This window comes from Clavelina lepadiformis, chromosome 2 (assembly GCF_947623445.1).
Source record: "Clavelina lepadiformis chromosome 2, kaClaLepa1.1, whole genome shotgun sequence".
NCBI lineage: Eukaryota > Metazoa > Chordata > Ascidiacea > Aplousobranchia > Clavelinidae > Clavelina > Clavelina lepadiformis.
Window position 1 is genome coordinate 795,041 of NC_135241.1, and position 26,324 is coordinate 821,364.

Sequence of the window (26,324 nt, forward strand, 5' to 3'; positions counted from 1 at the left end):
ATGTCTATGTCTTTACACGCTTCCAGTTGACGCATCGAAGTCGGATGATATTTTTAAGCGCATCAGACATAACAACCGGTTGTGGTTGTCTTCTGCTGACTATCTACGGCGCATTATATTAATCACTTTGTACTTCCGTAATTATGACGTAGCTAGCACAGCGTTGTTATTTCTTCATAACAATATGATGTCACAATACAAAGATTTTCGGTTATGTCGCAATTCAAAATTCTTTTAAGTTTTAACCGCAGAGCTCGAAATTTGCGGGATCAGATTACGACTCAATAAACTTTTAGCCAACCACAATACTTCTTAATAAGAAATCGTTCACTGTTGCTGACAAAACTTCTTTCAACTGCATGCACTTCGCACAAACCGAACAAAAATGCGGAAAGATTTTTATTTCAACCTCGTTTGAGGAGATTTTCTGCAGAACGACTCACTACTGACACATAGTGGCGACGCATCAGGTGAAGTTCCCACAAATTAGTTGATTGGGCCCCGCTGTGAAGGGGGTCATTTACTTCCGGGTTGTAACTTCCTGGACGGATAAAAATGCATTGAAAAGTTACTGGGCTTATGGCAGATGCCAATTAAATTAAACAAAATAACAAGTTGATGAACGACGTCACAACAACAGCAGCTAACCTAATGCGAGAGATTCAACATCAAACAGACAGTTGGTCCTGCTGTTGCTGTTTAAAAGTCTTCCAACTTGTTTGAGAATCTGAAGAATCTTTCCCGTTGAGGTCAGTTGCATTCCCAGCATTGAAAGTCGTTTAACGAAAGCGCATAAGGACAACAGAGTAACCTGCAGCATAACTTGCTTTAGGTGGAAAATCAAACATTGTGATATCTCATTGTAGCGACTGATACGAACCTGTTTTCTTCGTTTATTCAACATGACGTCAAGACACTTTAGAAGCAATTCTACATTACAATGCTCTGTGTTGCTCTCTGACGCCATCTCGAGGATAATTTTATAAGCAATTTTGTAAAATTCAATTGGGTCAATGTTAAGCACTTCACCTTGACCAGAGAGGATCTGAAAGGAAAATTGAGCAGATGCATGAAAATAACTACCTGAGCAAACCACCAGCCACATCCAAGATCTACCTGGAATGCTGCGTAAATACAATGCAGGTTCTCTCTGTGAGACAGAGTTCCCGATGAGACGAGCTGTTGCAAAACATTGAGGAGATCGTTGAAGAAGTCAATGTTGATGAGGTGAGCAAACTTTGCTAATCCTTCGAGTATTGACGGGAGAATTGTGCGGCAATCACCGCCGTTCTAAACAATGCCACAAAATAAGGTTCAAGGCACAGGAATGTTCTACTGTGATAAAGAAGAGCGTATTGTGATGTCGAAACAATGAGGATGGAATTAACCATAAAAACAGACGCGAAAAACTTCTTATACTACATCACAGCCTTATGCACAGCAATTAAGATCAATCACGATCTGACAATGAAGTTCCAACAACCTCATGCTTGAGAATCCTGAAATAGATGAGAAAGATTTGCTGCACGATCTCTGTGTGGATCTTTGTCCTTTCCTCCTGGTCCTCGGAGGCAGCGAGTTCCTTCAACTCCTGGTCTTTGTCCTGCTCAATCTTTGACTCTTTCTTCTTCCTCCTGGAGAGCTTCTTCTTCTCCTCCTTCATCTTTTTTCTTTCTTCTTTATTTTTAGCAATTCCCACCATAGAGTAGTCGACAACTTTAATCCTGAAAAAATAAACAAGACGAGTTTAACTCCAGCTGTGAGCACACACAGTCACATAAGTTATGTCATGACTAGATTGACTATGGTCACATGACACATCCAAGGACATAAAATTGATGTGTTGACATCATTGACTTAAATCAAATCAAAGCATGTCCATGACCCACCGGAGACATAACAGAGTGTTCAAAAATTCTGGATTCAATTTTTTTGGGCCGACCTCTTTGGCAACATTTGCAATCGCTTTCACCGTGTTCAGCGAAGAGTTTCCATTTTTGTCCAAGGAAAATAAAGTGGAAATGGCTTCGCAACAAGTCTTTCTGACATCACAGTCGGGGTCATTATTTGCAAGTGGTATCAGCACAAGGGTTACGTTGGCGTGGAAGTTAAAGTGAGCGGTGTGAGCATAGAGTTGTGACAATGAGTGAGTTGCAACTTTTCCGAGGCTTTTAGCTGCGTCTGGACTCATAAGCTTGTACTTTCCTATCAGAGAATTTGATCATTAATTGCGTCACAATCAACACCAGACTATCTTCTTAGATAAGTTAATCATTTAGTAACTTCATTTCTGTAAACATGAAGCCGTACCAGGATTTTTTCTGTATTTTATAAACTTTTCCAGCGATTTCAGATAGAGTTGGTAATGGTGAAGCAGACCCTCTTCGTAGTCAGTTAATTCTTTAACGTCTTTGCTCAGTTTCACTTCTTTTTCCTTTTCAGTCCGTTCACGGATCCTGTAACCTGTAAAAAATAACTCACACCATCACATATGACAGTTTACAAACGAAATGCCAATCCAATGACACCTGACCTGGAATAATATCAACAAAAAGACAAGCTAGTGATGCGATGACCAATTTATGAATGGTCACAAAGCTCTCGGGTGTGTCGCGATCTTCAAGCATCAGCCGTAGCTCTTTGATCATCTTCAAACTTGACTGAGGATCCGCAACGATGGATGAAGAAAGAAGCGCGATTTTCTCCTTCTTTTCAACGATCAGTTTCCTTCTACATAAACATCATACGAGTTTTGGTTACCTGACAAGGAATCGGGGTCTAGTACGGAAGAGCAGTCATTTAAAAGTGTTATTACGAATCGATGATATAATTGTGACATCACTATGTTACTTTTACATGAATGTGAACCTGCAGGGATATTGTGGAAGGCACAGGTTCCATAAATTATTTTAGAGGCTAGAGGTTAAATTATTTCATTTATTTTAATTTTTCTTGTGACTTTCATCTACATGTATTACACTGCACTGCTGCCACTGCATTATCAATACAAGTGCTGAGGCGTAGGCCTGTATCACATGTGGGTTATCGATGCTTTTATGAGATGCAGCAACATATCACCAATATCCTTCAGATTATAGAGCACATGAGAGACAGTGGAAAAGGTCAATATTAAAAGAGATGATTTTCTTTTAATGCTTTGAAAATTTTGATCATTTATGGCAAACTTAGCAGACATTTTCTCTACCCAGCACATAACATGGCACTGTGCCTTGATGCTAAAAAATCAAATGTAAATGATTTCTTGGTGATTAAATTTTCAGGAACGCTGTCTCAGTTTAAACTAAGCCAACAAATTAGACTGCCGGTTTTCACTAAAGCAATAAAATTCAAAAGTAACGTATTGATCGGGTTCAACGTATGTACATATTCAAATATCTCATGCCAGAAGGTAACCAGGGGACCTGTCCTGCTCTGAATTCATATCAAAACATTCCTAAGAGATAGTAGCAGATTAGCTTAAGTACAAATACTGAGCAAGGAGAAAATCCTAAACAAACCTTTGTATGAGAAGTTCTTCTTTGGATCTGGCAGGTTGCAATGTTTTTTCTACAGATTTTTCGATAGTTTTGGAATCCTCGTAATCTTCCTGATGATCGAGCACTTCCTGTTCTTCATATGTTTGAGGGATGAACTTTCCTGACGACTCTTTAATCGGAAGAAGGTTCCTTATCTTGCCATTCTTCTGGGGCAAGATTTCTTTTTGAAATAATCTCGGCCTCTTTTCGAAATTCTCTTCACAACCTAAAGCCGGACGATCTCTAGCATTCTTTCTTTTCCGTTGAACCATATTTAAACTTTAAATGGATAGACAGCCTCTGGTACCTACACAGGGTTGAAACAGTAAGTTTTTATTGTCATTGATGTCATAACCAGAACACTTTTATAAAGAAAAGGTTTTTCTCATGTCTTGAGTGAGTAGACTAATTAGACTAAAAAGTAACAAGTGACAGTGGGAGGGGGGCTCAATAAAAGCCAGTTAGTTACATTGGTAACTATACAAACCGAATGGGGGCGTGCAAAATGTGAGTATATGTTGTCGATGTATCGGGGGAAATTATAGGGTTCCAAGGGGAAACCTCCCTAATAGATGCAACCTGTTAATCTATATATCAGCCTGACTGGAAAGTGCAGCAGTTTTTGACAAGAAATCGTGCGTGCAAAGACTCAAATTTTGGTGTGATGGCATGTACTGAAGCATCAATTCTTCTTTTATTTGTTATACATGAGCATGATGAATAAAATATTCGGCGTACATGTTGATGATGTAAGTGGCACACTTTTTGTTATATTATGTCGGTGATATACGCGGCCCCGAGGTCTCAACCCCGTCACTTCTTTTCGGCCCCACAATACGATGACGTCATAATTTGGTAACTCTGAGGTAATTGTGCACTTTCATACTTGGCATACTAGACTCCATGTCCCATTCTGACAGTCTGAGCATCAGCTATTCCAATGCTATAACTCATTATGACAAATAAATGAACCACAATTCTGACGTGCCGCGTACGGGTACATGTCTTTACTTGGTAAACCTATTGCGTTTGCCCTCATTTTGTCCATCAATTGTATTACTGAATTACTAATTATTATAATATTACGACTCTTCACAACAAGCAAATATACGTAACTACGTAATACGAAGGTTAGAACGTTCACGTAGTCGTTTCATTTACATTAATAGAAAATGCCCAGCTTGCAAGCAAACAGTTCGTTTAGGTAGCCTATCGTCGTTAGGCGTAAATGTATCACTTAGACATAATACAGGCTAACAAGTTGATTTAATGTTTACGGCTGGCCACTGAATAAGGATGTTCTTTCCTGATAATCCCCCATTTTGTAGAGCGACAAAATATGCCCCTATTTCGTATGCCATTCTGCAAATATAGGCTGACTTTATAAACCTCAACTTCAACAAGCAGGCCCATGTGCAAACGTTCTAGCGCACAATCAGATTAGCTATTGCTCGCACAATTGTTCAAAAACAATTTCTACATTGCACATTCCAGAATAAAATTACTGGAAAGTAGGCCTGGACAGAGACCTATGGCAGTTTTTGGATTTTTTATGGCACAATATCACAAAATCTTTATCTTCAAGCTAGAAGAAGTCTTTGCACGACTTAAACTCGGCAATGATTCCTCATCGCTCGATCTGAATTAGCGAGCTTGTCTTTACCAAGTTTCGATTGACATATCCATTTTTTGATTTAATTTTAATTTTTTCATTGTATTACCCGAATATGAAACTGTTTATCTGGTTTCTGGGCCACTGAACAGAAGCAGGTGTTGTTAATTTCTTACCCAAGGACATTAACAACGGTAGCGCTGCTAAGGATCGAATACAGGTCGCATTATTGCGAGCCCAGCGATCGAACCGCTGTGTTACTGAGCCGACAAATAATAATAAGAATAACAAATATTAATAAAAAATACGACATTAATATAATAATAACGACAAATAATAATTAATCAAAATGTTATGCTGTATTTGTAAGATTTCACCGGCGAGCATGAGAAAATGTTTTTCCTGAGTGATCGTAAACACGGAAGTGATGATGGAGTACCTTCAAAAACCCTTAGCGTTGAAGCTTTTGCCGAAAAGTGAACGGTTTTGTTACTTTGTATGGGACCCAAAACAAACTAACTCTTGTGACAGACAGCAGAGTTGTTTTGGTTCGTCTAATAACTTGGTGCATGTTAGGCTGTAAACGTTAATTAGATCTTTTGTAACTGACTGGCCGTGTGGTACATCAAACCTTATAGGATTGCCTACAATTTGATTGACATGGAACGTCGAGACAACACCGCACGAACAAGGGATTTATTTTTACGTTTGATGTCATTGGTTTATATGTTTGCATTTGCATCCATATACGTCCAGATACCAGGTAGGCCTTGTGTTGACTGTTGTTAGTTTCAAGTTAAGTTTTATAGCTGTCACTGTGCACAGCCAAATGACGTCACAATTTGAGTAGCTTGGGTCTAGTATGCAAATGCGTCCATTGGTTGTGCACTTTTACACTAGATCCTGAAATTTCCTTAGTTTTATCTTTTGCAGGTTTATAACTTAACAGTGGCAATGGCACTGATAATTGAATCAAAGCAAAGCCAACAGCCTTAAAATCAGCTTCATTTATTAAAATAGGAATCATAGTTGCAGTGGAAATAAGGGGTTTATACCGTTGGTGCAGCGTAAAACATGGTCAGGCATTGGGATTGATCAGACATATAAAATGGCATTGCAAACCAGGACAAACCGGTGCCTTAAAAAAAACAGAAAAGGAGGAGACACTAATTGTTGCTCCGATTTATACTGCAAAATCATACTGTTTAAAACCAAAACCTCTAAAAGGAATAAAATTGGGAGTCACTGATTTTTTCTTTGATTTCTAACGTATGGGGTGCACCTTGCCTGCACAAGCATTGGGCAGCCATGGACCACGAGTCACAATGTACACCAGCTGCTTCCTTGCACACCGGAATTTTGCTTCTGCACACCCGAGATCTTGGCGAAAATTGCTATACCCTGCAGACGGGCTGTAAGGTGCAAGGTGTAGCAATCCATCAGTACGTTGTTAAAAAAATGCAAATTGTTTGGGTAAATGAATGTTAAGCTGAAATGGAAATACCCGAGTTAGTGCAACACGTGACTAAAAGGGTTAGGCTATTGATACAATTCCAGAGGAGCAATGAATAAATTTGGAAAAATGCCACCTGTAAGCTGGTGGGCCCTCTACTTATTTTTGTGTAAATAATTTGTGCTTTAATAGGTATATATATATATATATATTTTTTGTGTTATTTTATCACAAACTCGATTTGCAGGTTTATACGGGAAAAATGGAATCATGCCCGTCCACTCGCTTATTCAAACGATCTTCGGAGAAAATAAAGGGAAAAGTGCTGAGTCATTATTCTTGCACACACCCACACTTCTGTGGTTCATGAAAGTCGACCCTGATCTTGGCTTGGAAATTCTTTCTCTTCTTGGTGAGTTAAGTTGGAATTTACTACGTGTTCATCTAAAGCCCTTGATACTTTGTCCGTTATTTATGCCAACTTCTATCGGTGTTTTTTACAGGTGTGTTTTTCTCGTTTATCTGCATTTTGTGGCAAAAAGTTAGAATTATGCCCTTCCTCTGCATTCTATGGCTTCTGTATTTATCAATTTACAAGGTATTTTTAAATAAAAAAATCTGTTGATTGCTAAATAATGATGTAACTGTTTTTATAACTGTGCATTAGGATTTAGAGAAAATAGGACGAGTTATTATCAATTTCCTTTGCAGGTTGGAGAAACATTCCTCTGGTTTCAGTGGGATATACTGCTGCTTGAAGCTGGTTTTCTCACCATACTCGTTGCACCTGTTGTTAATCGAAAATCTGACCCCATCACAGGAGCCAGGTAGAACTAACTGTATTGTTGGAAATTGTTTATCTCTCCTAGTGGATGCTAAACTTCATTCACTCCTGCATTGTCACTTACGTGTTAACTCAAAATTTCTTATAACTCAAAATACTTAACTGGTTTCAGCAAAATATTTGTGAAATATATTATCATGTTGAACCATATTTGGAAAAGGTACATCTCATCTCCTTTCACACTTGCTTCTATTTCCGCCATTTTATAAGGTTAAGGTTTAGCTTATGCTTAAATACTGTTTGCTTTGGGTTCAAAAGACTTACGTACGTAGTGAAATGAATAAATCTCACCACCATCTACTCTGAAACCTCGGACGGCTTTTGTTGAACCTCGCTGCATGTGCTCGTTATCTTTAAGTTTATGAACCATGTCAACCAGGTTCTTCATCTTGTCATGTGTTAATGAAACGTCAAGCAATGCTTTGCATCGTTTTATTGAACATTTGCCGTCAATTTTGCCAGCTTTGTGTAATTTGAAGTAATTAATGGCTCGCTTTAGATTTGAGCCAACGAGCTGTGACTCTGAGTAACATTTTGGTGTGAATAGCACATACATTGTGGCAATGTGTTAGTGTTATGTGATAACTAGTCGATACTAAAACATTATCAGAAGTTTGCATAAGTATGGTGCATTAATTTTCTGAAATCTTATTAATTTTTTTTTCAGTTATCACAGACAACTGCCATTTTTTCTCGTGAAGTGGTTGCTCTTCCGTTTGATGTTTGCGTCAGGCATTGTGAAGCTGACGAGCCAGTGCCCCACCTGGTGGGGGCTTACAGGTAACAAGATGAGAAATTTGCAATAAAAACTTTATACGCCATCGCTTCTGGGAATGCATTCGACTGAGCTCGGTATCCAGACAGGTGTGGTGAGAAATGGTCGACAATTTGTGCTTTTCTTCAGTCTGAGGATATAAATTCCAGCCTGTTGTGTTGCACGGATTATTCGTTTGCAATGAACGGTTTCTTTGTTTCACAATTGTAAGGTGCTTCAATTAAATTAAGTTTTATGATATTGTGGCGTAAAATATTGTTTTTTTTTTTTCAAGCACTGAACTACCATTACGAGAGTCAGGTATGTTTCATTGCTTCATAGTTAAAAATAGAAGTAAATCAGCTTTGCCTAGAAATACATAACTGTCATAATTATGCGGTTTAAATTATAATACCAAAATTATATACCAAAATTTCTAGACTTTAACTTACGTATATTTGTCAATGATTGATTTCATGATATGATCTCATGATTTATGATATAATCATGATGTGATTTCATTTCCTCAGTGTATTCCCACCCCTCTAGCATGGTGGGCCCATCAGTCACCCGACGCTGTCCACCAGTTGTCTGTGATAGGAGCATACATCATTGAAATTGCGATTCCTTTCCTCTTCATTAGCCCAGTGAGACTGCACAGACTGGTAGCTGCCTATGCCCAGGTTTGCACATCATTGGCTGCTTCAGTGAATGAACGTTTGGAAATGATATTTGGCTACTACTGGTCCAGTATCACTTGCGTTGAATGTTTTATTATTCTTTGCAGATATTTCTCATGATACTCATTTATTTAAGTGGAAATTACAATTTCTTTAACATTGTCACCGTTGTGCTTTGCCTGTCTCTTTTCGATGACGATCATCTCGACTTTCTGAAAGAATTTTTTACATTTGGTTGCATCAGAGCAAGTAAGGTTTACTTCAATGTTAGAAAACCCATAGATTCATAGAACATATTGAGGTATGATTAATACTGCTTTCATCGGTTATTAGAGCCACAAGTTAAGATCCAACATGTGACACCCCTTCAAAGCTTCGTCAATTTCATCGGCTGCCTCGGTGCGTTGGGATTTTATGGATACTGGATCTATCATCTCTTTGGTTACAAGAACGGAAAATTTTTCCTAAGTACAACTTTCTTTTAAAACTAAGCAGTTCAAGTATTCATGGTTTGACTGGTGTGATAGCCATCTGTTGTTTGTTTTGCAGACTTCAAACCAAATGATTTGAATGAGTTCATGAAATGGGTGATGCCATATTTGGTTGCTCTTGGAGTGGTCACTTTTACATTGAAGGCAATTTGTATGGTATGGAAGTAAGTTCCCATTAAGTTTAGACTCGACTTAATCTTGTGTTATACTCTGTAATGCCAACACCTGCATGGTTGCATGGTAGACGTTAAGCACAAGTAATTGACAGGGTTGACCTTGTATTGGTAACATACGTCACTACACATTAAATTAATCCTTCTTGACCAAATAAATTGTTCACGTTGAAAAAAGAAAAGTTTAAAATTTAGAGGTATAAATAGCAGCCATTGCTATACAGATATGTCCAAATGATTTATGTTTTGATTAACAAATGGAACAATGATAAGCAACTGGGCAAGTTTTAACTGAAAACTTGAGAAGTGTCGTACTAATTCATGTTTTCCGATGTCTTTTCACATAACTATTTAAATTGCAGAATGCTATTCAGAAGAAGCCTTAACACTCTCATTAAATTTTTATTGATCCTGGGTCCGTCGGTTTATATTTTAACTATCAGCATGGTGAGTAATATCAACCGAGTAGATGTTTATTTGATACTTTTACGTGATAATGGCGATGTTAATATTATCAACTCCTTGCATTTTTTGTCTGTAACTTTTCGCCAAAACCAACCCCCCCACTGTGTCTTTTGCCTAGGTCCCATTTTCGAGTCTGCAGCCGGGTTTCAGTGGGAATTTGTGGCCGATAGCACACACGTGGCATCGTCAAAGCTTAAGGTTTGATCTCGTGCATTCGTACGGATTATTTCGACGCATGACCGGGGTCGGAGGTCGACCAGAGGTTGTCTTGGAAGGAAGCCACGCGGAGAACGGGAACTGGAGGGTAAAGTGATGGGTACATTTTTACGGTGTAAAGATTTTTTTGCCGACAATGACTGATGCCTCCTGTCTGACGCTTACCGTCAAATCTTATCAGTCACTGTTGTGCACAACCCTTGGCATTTAGTTGATGCAACCACACGGCATCAATCACAAAATTTGAAATGTTAAACGGGTGACACCTGTTACTGCAAGAATGGGATTATTAACATTACTTTCTGAACAAATGTCACCTGTGCTATCTGATATTAGGAATATCACTTCAACTACAAGCCGGGAAAAACAACCGTGTCTCCACCCTGGGTCGGTAAGTGACTTGCTGCCAATGAACAAGATTCAATAATTGCTCGCTATGATTTATACATGGCTGTGTCATTGCCTTTATAATTGACACTGTAATATTTCTTATCGACCAGTTGGCCTAAGAGTTCATAAACATGTCTTCATTCTCAGCCCCCCACCAGCCCCGGCTTGACTGGCAGATGTGGTTTGCGGCGTTGGACAACTACCATAGAAATCCATGGCTTATTAGTTTCATGCATCGGTTGCTTCGTGGAGAACCCGACGGTAAAATCAGTTCATAATTTCACGGCAACTTCAACTCTACTTAGTCTTATGAAACCCTGACCACCACACTATGCAAATATTCATAATTTTAGACCAGCTCTGTCTAACCGCAACGCCAAAAACGTCGGCCGGCTGTTAAAATTTTTCTCAACTACTCTTTACCGATAATCAGAAGTAGAATTAGTGCTCATTATACTGTGCAGTGTACATGCTTATAGCTTAACAATGAAAAACTTCAACTGGGATAATGCAACTCGTAGGTTGGACAAAGCTGGATCAAACTGTGTTTGGTTGGAATTAATACGGCAAAAATAATTTTCTATTTCAGTCCTAAAATTGATTGATCGGTCAAAGAATCCATTTAAAGAGAGGCCGCCTAAACTTATAAGGGCAGTTCTATACCACTATCATTACACGAGACCACTGAAGGATGGTGGTTTGCCAAAAGCTTGGTGGAAGCGAGAATTCAAGAGCATTTATGTTCCTGCAATCCAAAAAGACGATACGACCGCTTTGGAGTTCTTAAAATACCACAGATTAATGCCCTTGGTGAGCTGCAGCTTTAAGCCTAAGTTTCTTTTCGAAGGAAGCTGTTGCACAAACTTTTCTGCGTTTTTTTAGTCTCATCCCAAAGTCAGAGCAGAACCGGGAATGGTGGAAACGTTTTGTAGAAAAGTTCGAGAATTGACTGAGCAAATGTCTCCCGAACTCTTATTGTGGTCTCTTGCTCTAACAGGTGAACGGGTTATCATAGGATCAACTACCAACTACTATTTCTTAGAATTAGTTACTAAACGGTCGCAAGTTTTTGATCATTCTGGACATGGCTGATTTACTTTTTTTACTTCTCCAGCATTTTTCCTGTCACTCATTGGTTCCATCCTGCCATTTAACTTCGGGTCGAATTAAACGAAGAATGTTTTCGATGTTCCCTGTAGCCTGCCAATCATGCCCTAACTTACCTGTCCACGTCATGTGACGTTGAACCTCATTGCACACAAATTGTTATGAGCTGTCTATGTTTTTCTTCGTGTCTTCACCTTCTAATGGTTGCGATTTTCTGGCGTCTACCATCTGTTTGTTTGGCATTTGTTGCTGAAAAGTTCCAGTTTTCAAATTTATTTTGTCTGTGTTGTAATCAAGGTAGTAGCTGTGGACGACTGTTGTTAAGACTGGCATTTGTTAGATTTGCTGGGAATGCAATTTGGCCTCGATATCTTACGTAACATAAACCAGCTTCAACCATACATTAAAACTGTCTTTGCTAACCACCTGCCTGCATTATTTACAGTTGCTTAAATCAGTGTTGTATTAACAGGAGTCATTGACTTGACTCGAGTCACGTTATAGCAGCTGTGACCACAAAAAAATGGATCTTAAGTAACAAAATCAAACATTATTCGAAAAACTTACCCTTCAACCAGACTAATTTGGACACAGCCATGATAACTGTTACAATTACATGCAAAGTAAGAAAAAAACGACCTTGTTGCAACACTGGCACAAATCCAGTGGAAATTTATTTTTTCAAGCGACCATAAAACGGAAAAGCTTATGAAGGCACTCATGATGTGGTTGGTTAAAAATGTGAGGCGTCAATAACACAATGCTTTTGTTGCAAAATAGAAAAGCAGTGAGCAATAAAAAACATACTGCTGATAAAACCAGCCAGTGGTGGACCTGCAGGCAATAACACTGAACAGGAAGAGAGAAGACGTAAGCAGGCAATAATAGTGATGTTAACACCTGACATTGATTGCATAATAATTGTTGAAAGTATCGCGCTACCTACTGCAAGACGATGTAGAAAACAATAAAACTATCATCTCGTGGTAAAAGGTCTATGAAGAACCGGCCGTTTCGCTGACGTCGGCTTCTCAAAAGTCTTCAATAAATCTGCAAGAAACAACGAATGAATTAGCAAGGTGTGGGAGCACAGCATACAAATGTAACCAACAACACAGTGGCAATTTACTCAGCCGCTCACCTAAAATAATCTTGTGCCATGGAAGGGTAACGTAAGTTAAATCGGTTTTGAGAGTTTGTTCATTCCTTAACGAACCGCCATTCACTTTCTGACGTGGAGTGGTTGTTTGTTTTGCTTTGAGAATAAAGTTAGTTCTCATTACACTGATTTCATTTTATACTTAGCATCGTTAACGTAAAGCAACTCACTTTGTTTCGCAGAAAGCTCTAAGTTGGACTTGAAATGGTGGAAATTGGACGGATGTTCATTGATGGCTGTTGCATCACTGAGTGCACTGTCTGAGTGAGAAGCAGGCAAGGAACACGGCTTACTTGTGGATGGTGTGCTCACCGTTGAGCAAGTGTGCTACAGAATGCAAGTAGACTTGTAAATGTGCTGCAGTAAGACGACGTCTGTGTTTCCTTTCTCCTTACCAACATCAACTCAGTTAACTGTATCATTGAACGTGTTACCTCATCATCCAGGCTTCCCGAGGATGCTGCCTCTGATGGTTCAAATTTCTTTATCGCCATCTCCGCGTATCCCTTCCCATTCGGACCCTTCATCCGTACAAATTCTGTGCTGTTGTTTGCTTTTAGTAAACCCAGCGACATTATTTGGCTCCATTTGTTGGCATTCTTTGTCTACATAAGATTCAGCATCGATGCTTAAGAGACGAACAGTGTAACAAGAATCTTAGGGGTGGTGTAAGTTCTTACCCTTTTCTCGTACACCCTAATCAGCGCAGTGTAGCTTACAGATCCTAGAAATATAACGCTGTTGACTGCACGTGACTTGTCCGAAGCAACAACTTCGACGCAGCAGATTTCGCCCTCATTTAAAGCCATGTCGGTCCATACCTGTCGATGATACTGAACCATAATAATCTATGACCGTGGTTTGAATCATGATCCTCACTTCCATATATCCGTGATGATCTCAGACATTTGTTGTTCGCTATTGTTAAGCAACTGAGACTTAAGCAGGCTACAGTTCAGACTAACTTCACTTTTTTATTGTTTTTGACGCAGTGTTACCTCGTCAAAACTGTCGATTGAGAAGAAAATGTTCGGATACGACATCTCAGCCCCTTTGCCTTTCTCCTCCATGTCATGCCGACTAGGTGAAGCGTAAACTTGCTGACGGAAAAAATGAATGTAATTTACATGAACGACATCATAGACTGTGACACATTTGACTTGGAAGCAATACAGATTATTATCACTTAAGTAGCTTTGTCTGAAGCAAAAAATTTTAAGCAACCTTTGAAACTTTCTTGTGAACAACAACATCTTGCTTTGTTCCAACTTTTGTACAAATCGCGCAAGTGAGCGTGTAGTCCAACTGCAATCAGAAAGTTTATTAAACCCGGTATAAAACAAATTTAAATTACAATTAATAACTTGCGTTATGATTCATTGTTTATACTGAAAATGATTTACACCTGTTGTAAAATTAAATTAAGATAAACGGTCTCTGTCCAGTCATAACCAGGATCCCCGAGTCCCGGGGCTTTTGTTGATTCCCGTCGATAAACTTCCACCTCCGACTGTAATATGCAAAAACAAAACGTATTTCATTTATATGTAATTTCAGTTATATGATACCTGCAGTCATAACCGCATATAGTAGAGATAAAATTAATGAAAAATGTGCTTTGGTAGGTTCCTGTATTGAATATAATTTAATTTAAACCAGTGGTTTTAAAATTTTTTAGAGATCAAAATTCTAAACACTGAAAACCTGTGTGACCCACCCAACCATACTATGTTTCAAACAATTGATTACGATCTGCAATTCTCTATGGTTTAATTCAACCAAAACTTGATTACATCATCCTGTTTGATCATAGACAACTTATATGATGTGAAGCAATATAATAATAATACACATCATTTTGTAGTTGTGTATATTGTTACTTTTGTTTCAGTTTGAGCTACTTCATAGTTGCTTGGAATAATTTTTACATATAATCTTATGACAAGTGACAGCTACCCACCAAACTCAACTGGCAATGAAACTCATAGATTAAGAACTACTGGTTTAGACATAGCTAAGATAAGTCAAAATACCTGATCACCAGTGTTCTGTGGCCGTTTAACATAAAATAAAAGATCATCATGACTTGGGTTGTTTACATGCAAAAAATATTTGGCAAAAATTTGAGTCCAAAATGCTATCGGTGCAACTGTAATAAAGCCTGGAAACAAATAATACAAAAAATATTTAAAACTGCAATAAAAATATCCTACACAGCCAACTACATATACAGTACACTTATGATGATAACAAAGCTATAAAACACATTTTCAATCTATAAGTGAATGCTTGACAAATTACCGTCTTGTTGTTTTTGGTCATTTGCGACAATTTCGTTGAGCATCTGCATTAAGGACATATTGGAAGTGGAACTTGGCATGGCCGTATTCTCCATTGTCACAACTCTAATTGTACTGAGTCGTTTATTTTTCACCAATGACTTGCTTAATTCAGCGTGCTTGATACTTTACTCAGGATTACATTAAAAAACAGAGTAAATTTTGAACTATGGTCAGTACTATTTGCACCAAAACTTGCTCGGTTGAAGTTGAGTTATCAGCTCAAAACAAACACAATCTTAGTAGAAAGTCCCACGCGAGTCAACAATACAATGTAGATTCAACGTGTGAAAAGTATTAAATTGCTTGATATCAAACGTTTTCTGTAAAAGTAGTAAAACAAAACCGTGTCACTGGGTACTGGCCAAGCTAGCTTGAAAACTTGGTAACATCCCTGCTCTGTGGCAGTCAGAGAACACAACACCAACTCTTGCAAGACTGTCACTGACACAAAACTACTTGGCCTAGGTTAGGTTTATCCTTCAAACAGGAAAAATATTCACTTCCGCATAAGACCGGCTCGAACGCTATAATCACAACGCACAGACTGACATAAAGGGGAAAGAAAACTACGGGGTAGTCTATAGCAGAAGTGCACAACCACAGGACGCATTTGCATACTAGGCTAGTCCCCAGCTACTCAAATTGTGACGTCATCTGCATTCTGCACTATACCCAAAAGTAGGCCTACGTGCCGTATAGTTTATTTTTATAAAATTAGTCTAGATAAGCCTATTCCAAGCCCGTCTTCAAGTATACACTGTTAACCCAAACTAATAGAGATACTGGACGTCTGGACTCCAGCAATACGGACAACTAGGAATAGGCTACTCCAACAACCGGACTGGGTTAACTGCATAGATATCTTATATATAACTACAACTATAACTGTAATTAACTAATTATATATAAGATAAATATGGTTAACTGGAGTATAAGGAAGTGACCACTGCATGGCCAACTAAGTCTTCAACAAACCCGTATGCACTGACTCTTATTGCAGTGGTAGGACAACAATAATTAATTTGTGGAGTTAAGTAAGAGACCCAATAACCGTACCAGGTAATTTTCATTTTAACTTGCAACTTAGCCAAAATTTTTCCCGCAAATAAAAGTTTTCCAAAATTTTTAGTATTTTTTGAAGTAAGTTAACAGTTAAAATTTTGAATAAATTCAAAAAATTATTGTTTACATCAGTAGACCAATGCCTTTATAATACTTTATAATACCGTATTTATAAAGGCATTGAGTAGACCTTCATAACCTCGCTGAATTTAAATTTTTATCAGACAATTCCAAGTCATTCTCACAATTTTTTTTTGTTCTGCATCATGAAGCGTATGAAAAGAGCTCCGCTGTTAACTAAAGTACTTACTACCAACATACCATACAAATTGTTTTTGGTTATCATAACATTGTGATGTCATCCGATGTTCTTGTGGTAATTATGATTTTGAGTTTCTCGCAGAACGGTCATACGATGAGTCACATAATTAATCTGTCTTCTAACGATGTTAAGTTTGGTGCCAAGTCCAAAAACAAGTTGACCTTAAATGGTATGATAATGTTTTGTCCAAGGACTGAGGAAAGTCTTTGTAGGCCTACGACTTAAACACGGCGATGATTTTTCATCGTTTTTTTGTTTCAAATTCGTAACTTATGTTAAGGGTTTGGTGGCCATGATAACCTACCATCTTATAGCACAATTCCATTATTGCTATCTTGCATGTTTTAAGCCTTTGGGCTTTGTCAATCTTTATTGCTCGCTAATTGTTAGTGAGCACGTGATTTTATTGTGCTACAACCAGTTGTGGGATTCAAATATTTTAACATACGGTTCTCTCACTAGCAACATGCCATATTGACCTGGGGCAGATATACACATAGGCCTATACATACGTTTGTTAACAACTGGTTCGCGGGGTTCATTAAAATTCCAAGAACCGGTTCTCACGAGCCCTAACTAGCGCTCCGTACAGTTAATGGGGAAAAATAAACAATGTAATACCTAGCTAGCCCCGACCCCAGTTACCGAGCTAGCTTTTGTACAAATTTCGATTGCCACAGAATGTTTATTTGTTTTTTTTATGGTATTACCCGAACTTAACTTGCAAATCAGTAGACATCGTGCAAACAGTCGCATGACTTGTGTTCTCGGTTATTTGTAATATTGAGAAAGTGTACAGCACCTACAATAAAAGCCATTCTGGCAAACGGTATTTGTCATAATATAATAAGAACGTTCGGCCGTCAAAAAGGTTAGAGAATTCTAACCGCACGCAACAATAGAGTCAGATACTAATGTAGTAGGTTAACTAAGTCAATAACGTAAGCTAAGACCGATAAAATTCTGTATCTGCATCTGTCGGCATCAACCTCTGCATTCCAACAACCCTAACCTCGACAGACTACCAACCTCCACATTTCTGGTGACCACCGACGTTCTAGTGATCACCGACGTTCTTGTGTCAAAAACGACGCGTTTCAATTCTCGCAGCCGTTCTTCACTGGTAAGTGGATTTTTCACTTTTTATACAACTAGCTGCAACCATAGCTTGTAATGCATGCTCATCGGCCTGTACCTTATTAACTTAGCTTAAGCTATTCTTATTGTGCTGCATTGTGCTGCAGTTTGAAATAAAAGTTTTCTTGTTGTAAAGTATTTTTTGGTTCAATTGTGAACAATTTTTGCGGTGCGCCGCCTAAAACATTTTTTATCGGTTTTGATAAATGTCACAACCCGCGCCGACACAACGAAAAGTTACTTCGGTGAGTGGCAAAGCTAAGACAGAATACCACATGAGCACACGATCAACCGACCGTTCCAACGAGTCAAGCAATAATACAACTATGTCGAACGAAAACGGGGAGGAATCTGCAAATCCGCCCGATAATGACACCGCTGGACCGTCTGGTCTGGGTGCTAGTAACCAATTACCAACAAACGCGCAACCGCATAACAATACCTTGCGAAACGATTTGTTTTCACACGTTAAACTTCCTACCTTTTGGAAATTCAATCCCGAAGCGTGGATTTCTCACCTTGAACATAAATTTTCTCTCTATCAAATCACTTCTCAAACTAATCGTTACTTGTTAGCGGTAGAGGCAATTCCTGCGACAAACCTCGCGCTGCTTCGGTTACCTTCTGCGTCAGCACAGAACTGCTACGACATATTGATCAATGAAATCTTGAGAAACTTTGATAAACGTGAGGACCATTTAGATTTTTTGTTGGCGGACCTGACGCTACACGATCAGTCCCCCAAACATTTAATGCGCGAATTAATGAGTGCAGTAGGTCAAGAGAATCTTACTCCGCCAGTTGTCAAACTAATTCGTGCTAAGTTTCTTAAAGCGTTACCACCAGACGTCGCAATTGCGTTAGCCAGCGTGGAAAACCGCGATCTCCAGAACCTAGCAAGCAAAGCCCACGAAATCTTGTTGCTTAAGCAACCAAAAACATCTTCGCACAACCTTTCTCTTGCTATCACTGATACGGATGACATTGATTACCCAATGCAACCACAAATACAGCAAATTCAATTGTCTAAACCAGGGCTTCCCAAACTTTTTTGCTCGCGACCCCTTTCAAACTTCTGAAGTTTTCCGCGAAATATACATTAGTCATTAGTGACATTTATTGAGATGCAAAGACTGAATTTAAGCAACCAGTACTCAAAGCCTACTTACTACTTTACACATATGTAGGCTACTGGAAACAAAAAAGCACACACATTTATTCAGTGTGATTGGTGCGACTGCTTTCTGCTACAAAGTAAGTCCAGCCGTGGCTCAATATCTGTTAATGCTTGTCTTAAGGCGGTTTCAATGTTGATTAGGCTGGAACGATATTTTGTTTTGATTGTATTTTGTACTTCGTGTAAAATTGGTATACGCTCTGCGACCCCTGAAGTTCGTTACGCGACCCCTTGCGGGGTCGCGACCCCCAGTTTGGGAAGCCCTGGTCTAAACCACCGCGCTATACACAATCTAACGCTAACAATGAATCTAAGAGTTCCGGGCAAAGAAATACGAATTTCACAAACCATAATTCACCAAACCAACGCAATTCATTTAACTCAACATGGCAACAACGATCACCACGCACAAACAATGGGCAGTTTCACAAATCATACAGCAACAACGGTTTTAATCGAGATAATCGCCGACAAAACGGTTCCTTTTTTCCTAATAAACGCAAATATAATTTTTCACATTCATCCCCCACATTTCAGAAACCAGACTACCAACGTAGCAGTTACCCTTGCGCGTCTGATGCTTCTAATGGCTTATGTTATTACCACGCCCGCTTCGGTAGGGATGCGCGCCGCTGTCACCCAACTTGTAGCATGTGGGAAAACCAATCCCGTCCAACAAAAAACGCGTGGCGATCGACGCAACATTAACCCCGTCAGTCCCGTCGATCGCATCAACTATAAAAAGAGGCTGCCCCTTGTTAACTGTATATGATCACGCCAATAGTATTCACTTTTATGTAGATAGCGCGGCAGCAACTTCTCTTTTGTCCGCTAGTTTAGCTGACGTATCAAACCGCAAACCGCAAACTCCGCTTTTCGCTGCTAACAGCACGCCAATTACTACGTATGGCACTACACAGCTTAATGTTTCTCTTCACCCTCGTTTTTCTTATCCCTTTGAATTTGTGCTTGCGGACACACCTTTTTGCATATTGGGGCTGGATTTCCTCACTGAATACAACTTTGTCTTGGACCTTAAAGCCAAACTTCTGATAGATGTACCGAACCGACAGCAATATACGTTAGAGCCTGTTGAAAGTGATCCTGTTCGCATATCTATTCTCAGCCAAATAGATCCTGTTGCAGACCTTTTACATCAATTTCCAGACTTGCAAAAACCCATGTCAGCTGTTAAACCAGTGAAACATTCCATCGTTCACCACATCCATACCACAGGTTCGCCAGTACGTGCGCGCCCACGTCGATATAGCCCAGAAACAATGCAGATCTTGAAGAAAGAAATTGACAGCTTGCTGGAGCGAGAAATTATCCGCTACAGTGATTCTCCTTATGGAAGTCCGGCTTTGCTCGTTCCTAAAGGCTCTTCTGGCAATAAATATCGTCTTGTCGTTGATTATAAATTAGTCAATAAACAAACAATCGACAGCTGTTATCCTCTTCCGTTCTTACATAGTTTTTCCGATGTTTTGTATGGTAAAACTGTCTTCTCCAAGTTAGATCTCCAAGCCGCATTTCATCAAATAAAAGTGGCTCCAGAAGATGTCCATAAAACGGCGTTTGTTTGCCCTCTTGGACAATTTGAATATACAAGACTTCCGTTCGGTTTGTCAGGCGCCCCACGGACGTTTTCCAGACTCATAGGAGAAGTAGTACGTCCCCTTCAGCACCTTGGAATCTTTGCTTACCTCGATGATATCATCATTGGAAGTAGTAACCTGTCAGAACATCTTGAACATCTTAAGCTGCTTTTTCAACGTCTTGAGGAATTTGGCTTAACGCTGAATTTAGACAAAAGTGAATTCAACCGCAAGTCTCTTGACTACCTTGGCCATCACATAAATTCTGAAGGTATACGACCTACTCAAGAAAAAGTGCAGGCCATTCTTGATTACCCACAGCCACAAACCTGCAAACAGCTGAAACGTTACTTGGGAATTTATTGCTATTATTTTCGTTTTCTGAAGCATTGTTCCACAACCTTACAACCGCTTTACAAGCTAGTCCCGAACAGTCGCAGCAAACGCGCGGCCCCTTTAACATGGAATGTCGAAGCCGAACGCGCCTTCGCCAACAGCAAACAAGCTATTGCAAATGCTAGCACTTTAGCGTTTCCGAAACTCCATGCTCCAACTTATCTAACAGTTGACGCTTCATTGACCGGTATTGGAGCGACATTAGAACAATTGCAAGGAAATCAACTTGTTCCTTTGGCCTTCTTTTCAAGACAGCTAAACGCAAGTCAACGTAAATACAGTTGCTTTGACCGAGAGCTGTTGGCCGCTTACAAGTCAATACGTCATTTCCGCTACTTCTTGACAGGCCGACAATTCACTTTGCGTACAGACCACCTTCCTTTGGTTTCAAGTCTCAGTAAGCTCTCTGAACATTACTCTCCAAGACAGTTCCGACAATTGTTGTTTGTTTCAGAATACACAACAACCATTGAGCACATCAAAGGCTCTGCCAATGTTGTGGCGGACCTCTTGTCAAGGTCTCAACCTTCGGCACCCAACATTAATACTCTCTCCGATCTTCCGCCTCCGTTAGAGTGTGAGAAATTAGCACAAGCTCAAGCCAAAGATCCTGCTATTCAAAGACTACGCACCGCAACAACATCACTCAAACTTCAAGACTGCAAGCTGCCCAATAATGACTGTACCATTCTTTGTGACGTGTCCACTGACACAGAGCGTGTTCTGATCCCTTCCTCCTTCCAACGTCAAGTCTTTCTGCACTTACATAATTTATCGCATCCTGGGAAAAAAGCCACAATTAAGCTCATCAAGGAAAGATTTATATCGATAGGGATGTGTAAACAAATCGCTACCTGGGTTCAACAATGCCCAAACTGCCAGGAAGGAAAAATTTTCCGCCACACAAAAACCGCACCGGGGACATTTAAAATTCCCTACGGACGATTTTCTGATGTTGCAATTGACTTGATTGGACCACTTCCAACCTCACACGGTTACAAATACATCCTTACGTGTATTGACCGATATACGCGTTTCGTTCAAGCCATACCAATCCCTGATGCCACCACGGAAACCGTCGCGGCTTACTTTGTAAATCATTGGTGTTCCTTGGTCGGTGTTCCAATCATCCTCACAAGTGATCGTGGACCATGTTTCATAAGTTCCGCTTGGGCGGAAATTATGCGCTTGCTTGGTATTCAACATAAGCTGACAACCGCTTACCACCCCATGTCCAATGGAATTACAGAACGTGCAAATGCAGAGATCAAGCGCGCCATCAAGTGTTCAGACGAACCTGAACGTTGGTTTCACAAATTGGGTTTTATTGTCTTGGCTCTGCGTAATCGCTATCTCCAGGATTTGAAATGTACACCTGCTGAGTTAGCTTTTGGACACACCTTACGGCTCCCAGGTGGTTTCTTTTCTGATTCCAAGCTTGCCTCTGCAGTTCCTACATCCAGCTACCTCGGTGCCTACCGAGACTTCATCAACGACCTTCAGTTTACTCCAACGACCGCTCATACAAAATTCATGCAGTCCTACGTGCATCCGGATTTGAAACATTGTGACCGCGTTTATGTTAGATGCGATCATGTCAAACGTGCGTTAGAACGCCCTTATGTTGGTCCTTTTCCAGTATTGGAAAGATACGAAAAATATTTTGTAATATCCCGTCATGGCAAACCGGATCGCGTCTCACTCGACCGTCTCAAACCTAGCTATACAATTGATATTGATGCTCCCTCACCATCATCCTCCTCGCATCAACAAAATTTTTCTTTGCAGACTCGACATCCTGCTCCTCAGTCAGTTTCCGCTACTTCAGCGAAACAGCAAACGACGCCACCTACTGTCACTGCTCCTGATTCTATAAAACCGCCTGAAGTTGTAAAGACTTCTCGGACTGGTCGCAAAATCATTCCACCGAAACGTTTCTCTGACTGAAAACACAACATGTTCGTTTGTCTGCTGCTTACGTGTTTCTTTTCGTTCACATCCGCCGCTCAGACGAATCTTCATCCGGACACACAGAAATTTCTGTTATGTCAGCGTTCGCATTCTCTTGGGTTATATACCTTTGATGACGACATACATTGTCAAACGCAGACACCCTTCTCCATACACAACTGCTCTGCTACCGTGTTTGCTCCAGATCTGCATCTCCAGAAGATTCCTGCAACAGTTTGCACTTCACAGATTACTTCCTGGAGCACTACTTACTTCTTTTTTGGGAGTTATCAAAAATCGGCCAACACCTTTGACGCACACCCACCGTACAACCCAGAATGTTCGTCGTGGAATAAAACCAACGTTTCATCACATGGACCGCTGATCCTGTCTAATCCTGCGGCGTACTCAACACGCAATGCAGTCCATTATAAGTTTGTCTGGCCGACTTCAGCTTCTGGAACAGTAACAAACGACTTCTTGTTTCACACTACAATTTACTACGATTACGTCACGGACACAATGACGTCGTCTCTTGGATCTCTTGCATCGTGCTCAATCGGGCGTGGATACTGCTTAACGGGCAATCGTATGTTTATATGGCGAGTACCTTCGCATATCAACTGCCCACCAACCAAGCCTCTCGGGACTCACAAGATGCTCCTCCATTACAACTCTACGTCCTTATATAGAGTTTCCTTACCTGATCTCGGGATCTCGGTACATCACTGGAGGAAATGCTCCTCTCGTGCGAAAAACTGCTATGGCAAACATATTCACTGCGACAACAACAACTTTATCTTTCGCTACCAACAATGTACAGAGCTCGACAGACTCGCTCTTTTTCGTCCTAACCGGCTAAGGCGTGCCCCTTTTCGAACGCCATACTCTCAATTCGAGCGACTTTTTGCAACCTTCGACACACAACAGGACGACCTTATTTCAGAAGTTCTCACTACCTTCAACGAAGACAACAAGTTCCTACATTGCCAACTCACGAAGCTAATTGGCACACTCTACAAAGCAATTGGGAAGATCTTCCCTACTGAGATACTCACTACTACTCTTGGACATCAAACCATGGGTTCCAGCCTTGGAGATTTTATGTCCAGAGCAGCATGTCACTCTATCAACGGTACCGTCTTACCGTCACTTGCGTACCGAAACGCATTCAGCCAACGTCCTCTCATCAAATATCGCGATCAAAACGGCCACAGTCAATACGGCCAACTCATTTCAGACAACATTGTCCTACCGGGAGTACACCTGCTGGAATCGTATCGACCAGCAAGAAGTTTTGTCTTCCGAGTTCTGGGACACACTGTCCTTTATCACAACTATACTTTATCGCACGAACATGTGCAGGTGCATCAACTCAACCTACCTTTGTCGCCTATACACGTCAACTACAAGGCACCCGACTACGAGAAAATTCTCAACGAGCTACCTGACTCTGACTCGTTTACTGATCTACAATCGCTGCTCAGCTCTATGTCTGAAGCCAACCTTCTCAAGGAACAGATGCGACATGTCATGACAAGCCTTACTACTACTGATGAAACCATGATCAACGGATCCTACGTCGCAGACACATTCGCACACGCCGCGAAACAAACGTTACTCCTTGCTCTGTCGCAGATTACGAATCCATTTCTCTCAGCCCTTATATTCATCCTGCAACTCCTTGCCATGATGTGGGCCCTCTTCCATACCATCGGGTTTATCCGATCGTCTCCGCACCATTTGCAGTATGCCAGATCCCTTGTATCCCGTATCCACGCTTGGCGCCACCAACAGCAGGCACCAGTTGCAAGTCCACAGCCACCACAACCGTTGCCCTTGGCTCGGCGTCCTCGTGATGAACCGTCTCCGTCTGGATCTGCTGATGACGCGCCGCCCGCTTCATCTTCTCGTGATAATTTCGCGAGCACACACACACTTTAAGTTTCACTATGTGTACCACCTTGCTTTTCAATACCGTTAATGTCTTTTGCATGTACAATTCTGCCGTTTCCCCTTGTCGCCGCTTTCAATTTTGTAGCCGTTTTTGCTTCGTTGCATGCTTAGTAGCTTATTCTTGTGCTTGTATCGTTTTCACTTTTCCCGCCTTATTGCATGCTCACTATTCCCGCGCATGAGTTTAGCTATTTCAACCCACCTCAATAGGGGGGGGTGCAGTTGCAAAAATTTACCCTCTACCCCTTTAGTTTCTCCACAGACTTTGCTGCCACTACCGTTGCTGTCAAAACCACTTCAGTATGTCGATGGTACATGATTCTTCCGCTGACGTTCAAATTGACGAAATCACTTCAGTTTCTGCGATGATTCCCGACTCACCCGATTCACCGGTTCAGCAATCATCTCCCGCTCCGTATGTACCGATCATCAGACCTGGGGAGCAAGGCGCTCTTGCCCCCATGCCCCGGCGCGCTGATCGAGCGGATATACAAGCTACGGTGTTACAACCAGTACATAGACAATTTCGGCCGTTTAATACAAGCGTTACGACACCGACCCTTGCGGTTCCTGCGCCGCCAACCACTTCGGCTGAGGATCTACTACTTTGGTTCCAGCAGCTGGATGAACTGTCCCAGCTGGTTCCTCATTTTCATTTATGGAGCAAAATCCTTACCATGGTAGCAGCCACACCTGCTTTCCACATGGGCCACTTGTTGAAGTATATATCCGACAGGGTTAACGACGAAACCCTGGAATACGAACAGTTCAAACAATTTTTGCATGCCCGGTTAATCTTGGAGATACCCTCCAACATGTAGCTATATTACCATCAGTTATTTTAGCATCTGTTACAATTCATTCATTTGTATATAACTTCAGTTTGTTGTTTGTGCTTGCTCACCATTGCCACCTTCAGTACGTTACATTTTAATTGTCATCTTTTTCCTTCCGTAGCGGGGGAGGAATGTGGCGGACTGGGTGACCTTTCTAAATTCGTTACGTCATTCTTAGAAATGTGTTTTCCAGAACAATTGGAGTTTTTAAACTTTCAGTTCCGCCACATCATTCTTAGGAAAGAGTTTTCCAGCTAGTAATTGGAGTTCATAAACTTGCTTTTTCAGAACACTGCAAACTACCGTTGGTATATTTGAAAACTTGCTACGAATAACTTCGTGTGAAAGCTCCTTATTTGTACGTTACCAAGTCGCTTCCAAGAAACTGTTCCCAATTTAACCGAATTTAATTTGCATTGCAAACGCACCGATTTTCACGTTCACACGCTTTGAAATGTTCATGCTTTTTTTGTCATATATTTCCGCCACATCGCAGCACGTTTTATAAGCTTGAACTTCTGTGTGAGACTCCCTCAGAGCCTCAGAGCCTCAGACGCAGACGCGAAGCTATAGACGTATGTAATACGGTACTACTGTAGTCGTGGTGATTGCAAATCAGTAGACATCGTGCAAACAGTCGCATGACTTGTGTTCTCGGTTATTTGTAA

The 26,324-nt window shown here is 40.5% G+C and overlaps 3 protein-coding genes across 3 annotated transcripts; 1 reads left to right on the forward strand and 2 right to left on the reverse strand.

The window, feature by feature from the left end:
* Positions 1-384: 384 nt before the first annotated feature.
* Positions 385-3,854, reverse strand: LOC143445148 (nucleolar complex protein 3 homolog). Its single transcript, XM_076944045.1, has 9 exons — positions 3,519-3,854; positions 2,534-2,730; positions 2,311-2,463; positions 1,890-2,205; positions 1,484-1,724; positions 1,117-1,290; positions 881-1,045; positions 649-811; positions 385-541 (listed from the first exon to the last, which is right to left on the reverse strand). Exons 1-9 carry the CDS (start codon positions 3,806-3,808, stop codon positions 405-407), a joined length of 1,836 nt encoding a protein of 611 aa, XP_076800160.1. The 5' UTR covers positions 3,809-3,854; the 3' UTR covers positions 385-404.
* A 1,736-nt stretch (positions 3,855-5,590) lies between these two features.
* LOC143446939 (lipase maturation factor 2-like) lies at positions 5,591-12,145 on the forward strand. Its single transcript, XM_076946807.1, has 17 exons — positions 5,591-5,911; positions 6,849-7,013; positions 7,105-7,199; positions 7,313-7,428; positions 8,113-8,225; positions 8,495-8,520; positions 8,730-8,882; positions 8,987-9,128; positions 9,213-9,347; positions 9,429-9,534; positions 9,906-9,990; positions 10,127-10,312; positions 10,561-10,615; positions 10,762-10,875; positions 11,204-11,424; positions 11,497-11,611; positions 11,729-12,145. Exons 1-17 carry the CDS (start codon positions 5,809-5,811, stop codon positions 11,782-11,784), a joined length of 1,986 nt encoding a protein of 661 aa, XP_076802922.1. The 5' UTR covers positions 5,591-5,808; the 3' UTR covers positions 11,785-12,145.
* A 252-nt stretch (positions 12,146-12,397) lies between these two features.
* Positions 12,398-15,746, reverse strand: LOC143445836 (uncharacterized protein KIAA0930 homolog). The gene is made up of 10 exons (XM_076945172.1): positions 15,182-15,746; positions 14,914-15,041; positions 14,286-14,390; positions 14,105-14,185; positions 13,879-13,980; positions 13,561-13,701; positions 13,315-13,485; positions 13,051-13,207; positions 12,863-12,976; positions 12,398-12,771 (listed from the first exon to the last, which is right to left on the reverse strand). The coding sequence occupies exons 1-10, from the start codon at positions 15,273-15,275 to the stop codon at positions 12,698-12,700; spliced, it is 1,167 nt and encodes a 388-aa protein (XP_076801287.1). The 5' UTR covers positions 15,276-15,746; the 3' UTR covers positions 12,398-12,697.
* Positions 15,747-26,324: the final 10,578 nt, after the last annotated feature.